General features: G+C 31.6%; 1 protein-coding gene across 1 annotated transcript; it reads right to left on the bottom strand.

Annotated features, from left to right (window-relative positions):
• Positions 1 to 3,308: 3,308 nt before the first annotated feature.
• LOC106877608 (uncharacterized) lies at positions 3,309 to 12,715 on the bottom strand. The gene is made up of 4 exons (XM_014926553.3): positions 12,489 to 12,715; positions 10,616 to 10,733; positions 5,867 to 5,953; positions 3,309 to 4,815 (listed from the first exon to the last, which is right to left on the bottom strand). The coding sequence occupies exons 1-4, from the start codon at positions 12,690 to 12,692 to the stop codon at positions 4,649 to 4,651; spliced, it is 576 nt and encodes a 191-aa protein (XP_014782039.2). The 5' UTR covers positions 12,693 to 12,715; the 3' UTR covers positions 3,309 to 4,648.
• Between the last annotated feature and the right edge of the window lie 508 nt (positions 12,716 to 13,223).

The following is a 13,223-nucleotide window of genomic DNA, read 5'->3' as shown; positions in this document are numbered from 1 at the left end:
TCCCACTGCGAGGCACCTGGGGCAAGTGTCTTCTACTATAGCCTCGGGCCGACCAAAGCCTTGTGAGTGGATTTGGTAGATGGAAACTGAAAGAAGCCTGTCGTATATATGTATATATATATATATATATACATACATATATATATATGTATGTATGTGTGTCTGTGTTTGTCCACCCACAATCGCTCGACAACCGATGCTGATGTGTTTACATCCCCGTAACTTAGCAGTTCAGTAAAAAGAGGCTTACAAAGAATAAGTCCTGGGGTCAATTTTCTCGACTAAAGGCGCTGCTCCAGCATGGCCGCAGTCAAATGACTGAAACAAGTAAAAAGAGAGAGAGAGAGAGAGATTGATTACTAAACAAATCATTTCTCTTCTTAACAAGTACAATTTTAACTTTAATGTATTTGGTACAGATAATCTTGAGTATGTAGTTTCAGTGCTACAATTTTGGCCAAAGGTAAGAAATTCTTCATATCTTCCATAATTTGGTCTTTTGACTTTTGTTCTAAATAAAGGATTGTACAATTATTTTAACACATTTTATGAATGTAATATAATCAGAATTGGTCTTTGTACATCTGTTTTAAAAAATAGGCCTGACTCAACAGACTTATCGATACATTGATTAAAATAACAGCTAATTTAGATATAAATTACTATAATAATTTCTTTTTTTTTTTTAATTGCAGTATATGTTATTGTAGTATAAGTTGGAATTGGAGTTCACCATTTGTTTTTATTTCTCAATGTTTTTCACAATTGTTTCAAATTTATGTTTTAGAAACTCATTACAAATTAAACAAAAAGAGACAATTTAATTTACCTTTGTAGGTCTGCCAGAATAGCTGTCTTACATAAATCAAAATTTCTCTTTTGCTTTTTTTTATATTATTTTTCTGCATTTTATAGTATCTGAATCAACATAAATGGAAGAGGAGGAGTGGTCGCCAAAATATAACAATGACATTTGAATGATGATGATGATGATGCAGTGGAGAAATGGATGAATGAAAAACGATAAAATTATGAAGATAGCTGTTTACTTAGGTGATTATAATGTTGTTACAATATAAAACAAACAATGTCTTCGAGTTGTGTGTACATATTGTTTGTGAATGTAGTAGGATATTTTCGTGGATCTGTGGTGCATTCTGTATAGGAGCTAGCTAAATTCCTATGCTGCTGTAGATAGAGCGAGAATATGAATTTTAATTCACGTGTGAAACAGCTGTAGTGAACCTCAACCCATTTGTGTTATATATATATATACACACACACACACACACACACACACACACACACACACACACACACATGAGAGAGTAAAAATGATATAGGTAGCTAGAGATAAAAGTTCTACCCTCGCACAAATAGGGAGCAAAAGTTTGCTCCTCAGCCACCAGTCAAATGACCGAAAGTGTGAGTCTTAACATTTCACTGGATATTTATAAAGTTTGGCAATAAAGTAGGTCAAGCTGAAACAAAAGATTGACCTTTCCATGACCACAGAAGGTCACAGATGTCAACTCCTTCTCATCAATTTTCAAGTGCAGAGAGGAGAAAACAAAAGACTTCAAATTTATTAGACAATTACTAAAGATATGGACTAGTTTAAAATCTTCTTAGCTACTGTGTCTGGTCCCTAGAATATCCCACATTTCAAAACACTTACAGGCAGACATTCTTTAAAACTTTTCAATCCTTGCTTTTATGTATGTCTACCCATGTCCTCATCCTACCTTCAGAACACAAGCTACCACTATTTTTTTTTTATTTCTTATTTTCATGTAGTATTCCACATTTTGAAACATAGTATTCTTACTGAAAAATATTTGGAAAAGCCATTATGCATAAATTAGAATTTCTATCTTTTGAGAGGGATTCTAATTGTCAAAATTAAAAAGAGGAAGTACGAAATTTTTTCTCTAAAATGTGTATTAGAAATGTTTCAAAATGTGGAATTCTATGACATTAAAAATATATTGTGTAACGTACTATGAACAACAAAACATAGCTTACAGTTTGACTAATTTCCTTTGCCAAGCAATAAAAGTATGTTTCTTGCTTAGGTTTGCTTCATCAAAGATTAAAATTTGGTTCAAGGGTTATTATTTATAAGACAACTAAAAGCAGGTACAAAAGAGGAATCAGTAGCTCATGTTTGAGCAATAGATGGGACACCATCAATGGTAAGTTGTCATCGCACCTTTATCAACTTACTGTAAAAGTTATACCTGGTGTGTTTACAGTGCATTCCATAATCCACAGACAATATTTGGCTGTAGGTAGGCTTAACAAATTAACAAGCAGTTTTATCCGCAGTAAATATAATCACGGCACATGCTCTCAATTCCCTCATTGTTTCAATAGCTTTGTACTGAGAATGATAAAGATTATGAACATTTGTTGTTGCATACAGAAGTTCAGGGGGGAAACTGCCTGAAACTTTCTATTCCTTTTTTTAGAAAATTGTTGAATCCTTGCAAGATGTATTCTGTTCTTTGATAAACCAAGATATTACTAAGATATAACCAAGATAAACGATATTCTATTCTGTGATAAACCAAGAAACATTGCTTTTATGGCTGATATATTCACAAAGTTCAATGAAGTTAATTTGCAACTGCAAAGGAAATGAGGTTAAACCTTTTCAAAGTAAAACTAGCCCTCTCCATGTTTCTGTCCAAGTTATAGCTATTCAAATTTAACATAAGCCTTCGTTAGTTCTCACAGTTTCCAAGTCTCTCTGAATTGGAGAAGGAAAAGTGCATTCCAGATGATATTCAAGAGTATTGTTCATGCTTGGATAAGCTGTACAGAGATATGTCTAATAAACTTCAGGATATCTATTTTTTATTAAAATACCAGTCTGGATGATTCCTAGATATCAGTAGCGAGGACAAGAACAGTGGAGAAAGAACTGATTTCACTTTAAAAGGATATTGAGTTAAGACCAAAGTTCAAAAAATCATATCAGGATTTTTGATTGCAAAAGGATATTTCTGACTTCTATCCTGCACTGTGGAACAAAGTCAAGATTTATTTTATTGCCTTCCCAACATCATATTCAATAAAGTAGGTCTCTCCAGTACAGCTACCTAGCTTCCTTCTAAGCAAAGTAATACCAGACTGAAAAATATTGAATGTAGGGGTCTAAGACTGCTTTTTAGTACCTTCCAGCCAGATGTCAAGAAGCTGATATCTCTGCACAATGTCCAGTTATCGCATTGAAAATATGAAAACAACATAGTTACAGGTCAGACATAAATTTAATCTTTCGTATTGTAAGAACAACAAATTAATGAGTTAATTAGGTTAAGTTTTATTAATGAAATACAATTGTTTTGAATTTGCAGTAGAAAGTCTATATTTATTGTGCACTGTGTGGGAAAGGGCACTGAGAGTGTGTCGTGGGTGCCAAGGGGACGGCAGTTTGAAAAAGTTTGGAAGCCACTGCTCAACAAAGATGTTATGATGGACAAACAAATGGACTGCATCTTCTCTTTTATAATATAAAATTGTAATGTCATTTCAACAGTAATTAGGAATTAATATTAAGTCCTTGCTTTCCTTTTTATCAATATCATTATTGTTATTATTATTGTGTGAGAGAGCAGTGCATGCCATCAAAATGACACAGGGGTACAAATGTATGAAGCCCAATAAACCTATCATGACTACCCGTCTGATAAGGGTATACCAGGCACATGCATCACAACCATATGTGCGCGACATGGTAATCTCATATCAAGATAAACAGTGCATGACCTCGCAGGTAGGGCCCAGTTAGAATTTTCGAGTAGCACAGCCTGCTCAAAAGGTCCCTGAATAAGGGTTGTTTAAAGATGTTGAACAAAACACCCATGTTTCCAAAGGTGAATTATTCAAACCCCAAAAAATTCCGCTCAACACATGGTTATGATGCTCCTCCACTATTTCTGCTTGTGATCAGAGATGCACATATCATCAGCCACCAAGGGATATGATCAACTGGTTAAGGTCAAACAACTGACAAGCAAATCTGTGGTATTGAGTATTATAAAGAAAACAAAACATGTACATGATAACACTTCCAATCAGTTAAAATCAGAAGCCATGAGAGCCACTGCCTGGTACTGCATCAGGGCATTTATAATCATTATTATTATCATTATTACTATTTAGTAGTCTTATTTTTATCACATGATTTTGCTGCATTATCAAGTGCAGTTCTGTATGCCTTGGGTATGTGCATTGGTTTGTTGTGATGCTTTCGTTTTTACTATACTGATAGTGTTTTAGGTAGGATTTGTGCGGTGCCTAGTGGTTATTTTCTGTATGTTATGTATAGCTGTTAGTCCTGGTGTTTTTGTTATGTATTTGAATATTTTTTTATTATACTTAATGCACTTACTATGATAAGAATTGTTTTCTGTTTTTAAACTCCACATTCAAGTTACCTCTAGTTTCAGATCTTTGTATTTTGAAAGTTTCTCCATTTCTTTTAGAGAAATGTTGTCATCTGTTGGTATTGATACATTGATTAGAAAGCATTTTTATTCTTGATGATCTCTGACAACTATATCCGGCCTATTGACCTTTGTTATTACTATTGTTGTTGTTATTATTATTATTGTTGTTGTTGTTAATTGTAGAATATTCTTTATATTTTTTCTTTTCGTAGTTCTGCATCAAGCAGTTTTCCCCAGACTTTGTTGAAGGGATGAACAAATACAGTCGCTTCCTCATTCTTGTTGTACATTGGACGATGTTCATTGCCCCATTTGAACAGGGATCCCTCTACATTGAACACATTAATATTTGTGATTCCTGAGTAAAAAGAAAGGAAAAATCAAACATCGGTAAGAAATTATGAACAATGAAGGGGAATATATCATTGATTCACACATATGGGTAATTTGATTGGGAACTATTGTTGTTGCTGCCTACAGTTGCTTCAGGAGATAGAGAGAGAGAGAGACTTATTTTTTTGGTGTGTTTTACTATATAAACGTTACCAACTGCCTACTCTGAGTAATTACTGATGGCACTGATGGAATTATATATATATATATATATATATATATATATATAATAATAATATTATTAGGGACAAAATCCAAAATTACAGGTAAAAAACTCAATTTATTATGTTATATTTATTATATTTATCTTATGATATTTACTTTACTTTATATTATACTCATTTATTGTGCTTTTAATTATTAATTTTTCTATATGTGATAGTGGATTTTCATCGATGAGTTCTTGAAAATTGGTTATTTTCCCTAAAACTATATATTTTATATATATATATATATATATATATATATATATATATATATATATATATATATAAGAGACTTGGCTCTTATTTCTAGCAGGTAGATGCTCATTAAGCATCATTACGCTTCGTGCAAATTTATATTTCATAGCTCCTTAAAGCTATCATAACTGCGTTCCACCCATGCTACTACTGGTGATATCATCAAATTTTGAATTTATCCACAGATGATATGAACAGTAGTGACATCTAACTTCAAATCTCAGTGTTTGAATATTTCATTTATATATATATATATATATATATATATATATATATATACAAATACAAAGCTGCATAAAAAGCATGCAGCACAATTTGTAGAGCGGTTGGCTTTAGGAAAGACATCCAGCTGTAGAAACCAAACCACATCAGATTAAAACCCGATGCAGCACTTCCGCTTACCAGCTCTGGTCAAACCCTCCAACCCATGCCTGTACAGAAAACAGACAGTATATGATGATGATGGTGATGATGATGATATATTATATTAAGTAATAAGTAGTTCTAGCACCTTAGCACAAGAAGATTAAAGGAGCTTTAAATAAGAGAACTTGCCTTCACTAGCAAAGAAGTCCAGCATCCTGGTGCCAAGTAACGATGACCGATATCCTACTGAGCAATAGCACGCAAATGTGAGTGGTTCTATGAAAGGAAAAACAAAATAGAAAAAGATAGCAATCATTATTAATTAATACCAGGTCTTTACCCTTTGCAACGTTGCCATCGTTAATCATGCACATACCTTCTTTTAATTGTAGACTATTATATAGCAAGTTTCGTTAGTTACTATGAAAACACTCTACCTATCTACTTATCATTCACACACACAAATCCTCTCTCCCTATTTCACTGTATTTCTTACTCTCTCTCTCTCTCAACAACAGGCTGTTTTTGTTTTTGTTTTTTGTTTTTTTTCTTTTCTTGAGACAAATTTAAACTCTCTCTCTCTCTCTCTCTCTCAGTGAGTTTCCCCTCTCAGCAACAATAACCTGTCATTATAGTGAAGTCTTTTTTTCTAAAGTCTGTGTTGTATTGTTTATGTTGAAACACACACACACACACACACACACACACACACACAACCCAAAATTAACTATATTGTTGTATAATGAAAATCATTTTTTTCCTGTGAAGTTTGTGTCATGTAATGTTGATAAACCTGCACTTAAACTTCAAAGTTGCACATATTTTTAAACAAAACTTATTTACTATAGTGACAATGCTACCTGTCTAACTCTCTATCTATCTATAAATATATATATATATATATATATATATATATATATATATATATATATGAATAAAATTTAAAAAATATAAAAAAGGGTTTTGTATGATTGTGTATAGAGGAATATATTATTTAAAAGAGTTCCAACTCTGTCTGTTTTTTATGTTTCATTTATATTCTTGTAAAATTAATGTGGGATATAGAATATGGGGTATATAATATAATTAGTAAAATGAAATGAAGTATTGGATGTCTTATTGAATATATGAAATATTGAGTATTAAATATATAAGGACATTAAATATATAAGGACTAGTATACTTTCCGGCCTCATGGCATTCATCAAGGTCTGCACATATACAAAAACAGGCATACCAACAATCCAGCATACTTCTGTCATCAGCTGCCCCACGGATAACATTATGGTTTCGACACCTGAGCAGTACCATTCAATCAGGTGGTGTGAACAGCACTAAAATAAGTGTTGTTTGAGAACAAACATACCAAAGAAACCACAACTTTCAAACACATTTACCCTATGTACAACCATATCGGTAAATAAATTCAATAAGCAAATTACAGCCAACTATTAAATACATAACTAAACAGCGACCAATCCATTAAATAGGAACTAATAAAAGTACTTGTAATTAACTATTATTATAAAACCTTGCTATGTTTAAAGCTAATTAAAACTGTTTAAAAGATGATAAAACTACAAGTATTAACACTTACATGTTTTATCAGACATGCGGTTCCATGACCAAGAATTTTAAGACTATCTTAACTATTAATGATATAGTGCATAATTAATACTTCCTCAGCTGTCTCAAACAATATTTGTGACGTAGTAAGCAAATAACCCGAATCATAAGCTTTAAAATCCTTACAAATATTTGCTAAGCTGAAGACTAGATATTACCCCATATCTATTTAAAATTTCAAGTTTCCCACCTAAACAGCGATTAAAAGTTTTAACTAATTTATGTATTTATAACCTTGTTTTACTAAATGTCTTAACAGTTTATTTATTCTTTCCAAAAATTTATTAGCATTATTAATAATAGTATTATATTTAACGGTTTGCCCTGTAAAAACTCCATAACCGATAAAAGAAGGAATTCTAATACTGAACCATGGCATTGAAACCAGCAGGAGACCAAAATTTTCTGTTTTATTATAGACGTCAGTACATATTTCATTATTATTTTTAATTACTAGACTGACATCTGAATAATTAATATTTTTTATGTTGTTACCATTTCTGGTGGCTATAAGCTTACTAGGGTATATTTTACTGAGTAGAAATTCAAAGAAACCATAATTAGGTATAAATAAGTCATTTATGTATCTACGGCATCCATCAGGTTGTTTTAGCAAACCCATCTTTTTCCTTGCACTTAGGTCTTTAAGAAAAAGGAGCTCACATGAAGAAAGATAAAGGTCTGCCAATAGGGGGTTACAATTGCCACCCATTATAATTCCAATAACCTGATCAAACACCCTACCAGCAAACATTACAAACGAATTATTAATAATAAAACTAACCATTTCTTTCATCTTTCTTCTACTTATATCCCTTATAACAACAATTAGACAAGAAACCATTACCATTCTTTAGAGATATATATTTATATCCTTTATTAAAAATAATATCTAATATTCTAAAAATACCATCTTCCACACATTTAAGATTTAAGTTTGTATATAGTGTTAAAAAATCACACACATACAAACTCTTAACTTTCTTACATTTGATCAACCTATCCAGAAATTCCTCAGTTGATATAACACTTCAAAAATAATTAATTCCTGAACGGTTCTAAATTTTGGCACAATATTTTTTTTAATTGCAGCATGGAAGGTGTTTATGAGTCATTTAAGAAACACACAAAAACCATTAGATTCACTTCGACATTTAAATTTAATTTGTCAAAATATTTTCGTCGCTTTCAGACCATGACCTGTTCACTGACAAAATTCCATGCTGCATCAAAGTGACAAAAATATTTTGGCAAATTACATTTAAATGTTGAAGTGAATCTAACAGTTTTCGAGTGTTTCTTAAATGACTTATAAACACCATCCACGCTGCAATTGTTTTCATTCCAGCACACAATCTCAGATCAGGTCACTTGCTATGCAAGTACATCTCTGTAATTTTTAAAAATATTTTCTAACAACTTTTAAAGCCTCATTAATCAATACAGATAGCTGTTTATTTGTACAATTACTAGCTCCTGCTTTTAAAAGGAACCTTATGTAGTTGAGGAATCCAAAAAAGTTTAGGGATATTTTTATCCTTTTCTTCCACTTCTAAACCACTCAATCTTTCTACTGTGGATATCAGTCAATTAAGTAATTCATTAACGTTTTCTGGTATTACTTATAAACTTAAACTTCTTATCCACTCCTAACTCTTTACCTATAACCATCATGTAATATTTTTTTACAAATTACAACAAAATTTTCTGCTGCTTTATCTGCTGGTACTATCACATACTTTTCATGTAATTCATTTGTATATTCTTTAACTGGTGGCTTATTCAGGACTGAATTTTTCCCTATCCACTTATCATATTTCTTTAAATGTTTAACTACCATATGAGTTAATTTGCTAGCCCAGCTATTGAACTTCTCCAATTTAACCTTATATTTGAGACATAAATTAACTATGCATCATTAATGGCTTTTAATATAACTTACTTTAAATTATATTTACTAATTTTACCTTGTTCTCTGTATTTTGTCCCTTTACTCATAATCTCCCTCAGTTCCTTATTTTTAATAGTATCCAAATTTCCTGTATTAACATTCCCAATTTCTTTATAATCACATTCACAATCTCATAAGTACATTTCTTTCAAACCTTCAAGACTGATATTAGATAGGAGCTTACTATAATTAAATAAGCTATTACATATCTTCTCACCAAGCTTATAACAAATCTTAACATTTACATGTCTAACACTTTCCAGCAAAATGTTTTTTGTTTTATCATTTCTAATTACATTACTTAAATTAACATCATCAATGAAATTACAAACATATGGTATTTTTAAAAATTCAACTCTAACATTATTGGTTTTCACTTTAGCCTTTTTCATTAACCTATTACAAAACCTATCCACTAAAAACTGACTTCAGATAACTCTCTAAGGCATTATATATGGAGTAACTCTCCATTATATCTTTAAGTTTGACATAAGAACATTTAAAAAATGGAGAGGCATATGATGAAAGAATTTATTCACCAATTGACAGCCATACAACTACGATTGTTTTGTAGCCTTTATCATATAAAAACAATTTATTTTAGTGTATAATAAATAATAAATGATTTTACATGCCTGTATTAATGTATATAATATAAATTACATAATTCAGTTATATAATTTATAAATTAATAGAAGTAAAAAGGCTTGCTCATCAGGTCAAAGAATACCATAATTACTTTACTTTTCTTTCATCGATACAATACATATATATATACACACACACAGTCAATATTTGAAATATTCATATTATGGAAGACAATAAGTACACAGTGAAAAATAGTATATTAAGTCAAGATGTAACTGTAACATAACATAATACCTGAGATGACTACAATCTTATATTATAAAAGAGATGATCTCTGCTTGTCTGTCCATAACAACATCTGTGTGGAGGGAGGGAAGAAGGAGACAAACAACAGGAGAGATAACCCCTGTCACAACATATATTTAGGAGAAATACAATGACAGGCAGAATTTTAAGTGCAAGTCTGTCAACACAACAACATAACACAGACTTCACAAAAAGGCTATATGTATATATATGATATATAAACTTATTTCTTTTTGATTGTTTGTGCGCATGTTTTTTCTGTGTCTTTCAACATATGGACAACACATAACAGACTTAATAAAAATACTTTCACTTCGAACGATTTATGAAGGTACCTGAATGATTAACAAATATCTTTACTGGCAGTGTAATATCAGGTAAACAGACAAGTTAAAAATTGAAATTAAATTCTGAAAATCAGAATTAGGATTTGAAATTATTGACAATAAATTTCATTTCAAGAAAACCTTTTGAATCTGGGGTAGTAAATGAATTCACAAATTGTCCAATATTTTCTATGTTGTGATCAACTCTTGTAGAATTCTTCAAGTGACTGACCTCATATTCTTCAAGCGGCCGTACATCCTGTTATAAAAAGAGTAGCATTTGATATGTATTCAAAAAGAATTAAAAACAACAAACACAAAATGTAATAACTTAGAAAATGTCAAATGTGCATTGTGGAACTGCAGTGGTCTGCAAGGAATTTTTATGAGCAACTCAATGGGCACTATCATCATCATCATCCTTTAATATCTGTTTTCCATGCTAGCATGGGTTGGGTGGTTTGACCAGAGCTGGCAAGCCAGATGATTGTAGCAACCTCTATTGTCTCTTTTGGCATGGTTTTTACAGCTAGATACCCTTCCTAACACCAACCACACAGACAATGCAAATTTCTAAGTATTAATACAAGAAGAAAAAGTATATAACAAATTAATCTTATTTGAGTGATAGTGCCAGCTAAATAAAAAAACAAAAGCAAAGTATAAACGAGAAGAAACTGTAAACAATTTTTACTAAGAATCAGATGAAGTGTGTCAAGAGAAATAAATTAAATAAAATTAAAAAATTAAAATTGCAAGAGATAGTTAAAACATGTTGTTGGTATTATTGTAATATGTCTTAAATATCTATGTTTGCATCACCTGAAACCGGCCCTTCTCAAGAAGGTAACTTTTACTCATACCAAGAGAACTGTTTCTACAGCTTGATTCCATTACTAATACTGAAAGAATGGTTTTTACTGCTGGATTTCCTTTCTAATGTCAAGAGTTTGTTAGATTCCTTACCTAATACCAAGAGAATGGTTTCTACAGCTAAATTTCCTGTGCGTGTATGTGTGTGTATGCATTTTTGTATGTGTGTGCGTGTAGTTGTGTGTGTATGTGTGTGTGTACTGTCCAGGTGTCAAAACCATAATGATATCCATGGGGCAGCTGATGATGGAGCTATGTTGGATTGTTAGTATGGCTGTTTTTGTGTATGTGGAATCATATAATATCCTTTTGATATAAGAATTGTTTCTACAGCTGGATTCCCTTCCAAGTACCAAAGGAATGGTTTCTCCATTTGGATTTTCCTTCCTAATATGAAAAGAAGGGTGTCTACAGATGGATTTCCTTTTTAATACCAAGAGATTAGTTTTTACTGCTATATTCCCTTCCGAATACCAAAAAAGTTATTTCGCCAGCTGCATTCCTTTCCATGGATGGTTTCTCAAGCCGGATTCCCTCTCATACTCCTACAGAATGAATTTTACAGCTGGATTCCCTTCCTAATACCAAGAGAAGGATTTCTAGAGCTTGATTCATTTCTTAATACCTACAGATTCATTTTTATAATTAGTTGCTCGATATTGGGACATTTGCAACAAGTATTTCATTTGGAACAGCCAACTTGTGAAATCAAGGTACAAGCGGTTGAGCACTCTCTCTCTCTCTACACACACACACACACACACACACACACACACACACACACACACATACCCTTAATGTAGTTCTCACTGAGATTCACAGTGAAAACAGAATGTGGCAAGGCTCACCCTTAGAATAACAGGTACAATTCATTTTTGCGAGCTGACAACTTGAAATAAAGTATCTTGTTTAAGGACATACCACACTGTCAGGAATCAATCTTGTGACCTTACAATCAAATACCCTACACACTAATCTACACACCTTTAATGGATGAGCTATACACACAAGTACACACACATACTTGACTAAAGGCAGTACTCCAGCATGGCCACAGTCAAAATGACTGACATAAGTAAAAGAATAAAAGAACAACTCTGAATAAAAATACAAGATCCAAGAAATTCCAACATTTACTTACCAAAACTACAATTTTTCCTTCCGGTTTAGGGATCTTCGGTTGGGCCTCATTCTTGTTATTTAACCAAATATCAAGATCACTTGTGCTGATTTGACCAACTTTTGGAAATTTCATATTCATAGCATTTATAACTTGATTCATTGGAAATTGTTTCAAGCTTGAAAATAGATTCGTTGAAACTGAAAATTGTTCAGTTGAATCCATCTGAAAATAAGAAAAAAAGAAGGAAATGATATGAAAACAGTAGTAGATTGTGGCCATGCTGGGGCACTGCCTTGAAGAATTTCTGGTTGAATGAATTGACCCAGTACTTAATATTTCTTCAAAGGCAGGTACTTATACTATTGGTCACTTTTGTTGAACCGCCAGGTTATGGAAACGTAAACACACCTACACCAGTTGTCAAGTGGTGATGGAGGACAGACACAGAAACACACACACACCCCATACCCATATATATATATATATATATATATGTATTGTATATATATATATATATGTATATGTATATATGTATATATATATATGAATATGTATATATGTATATGTATATATATATATGTATATGTATATATATATGTATATATATATATGTATATGTATATGTATATATGTATATGTATATATATATATGTATATGCATATATGTATATGCATATATGTATATGCATATATATATGTATATGCATATATATATGTATATGCATATATATATGTATATGCATATATATATGT

This window comes from Octopus bimaculoides, chromosome Z (assembly GCF_046866305.1).
Source record: "Octopus bimaculoides isolate indiv1 chromosome Z, ASM4686630v1, whole genome shotgun sequence".
NCBI classification, from domain to species: domain Eukaryota; kingdom Metazoa; phylum Mollusca; class Cephalopoda; order Octopoda; family Octopodidae; genus Octopus; species Octopus bimaculoides.
Note: the sequence above shows the minus strand (reverse complement) of the source record. Positions and strands in the feature narration are given on the sequence as shown.

Bases quoted from the DNA above. Each gene is read 5' to 3' on its own strand.
- LOC106877608 (XM_014926553.3), bottom strand. From the start codon at position 12,692: ATGGATTCAACTGAACAATTTTCAGTTTCAACGAATCTATTTTCAAGC. The intron at 10,734-12,488 runs GTAAGTAAATGT...TTTTTATAACAG, and splicing joins AAGGAAAAATTGTAGTTTTG to GATGTACGGCCGCTTGAAGA. The intron at 4,816-5,866 runs GCAAGTTCTCTT...CTTTTTACTCAG, and splicing joins GGACTTCTTTGCTAGTGAAG to GAATCACAAATATTAATGTG.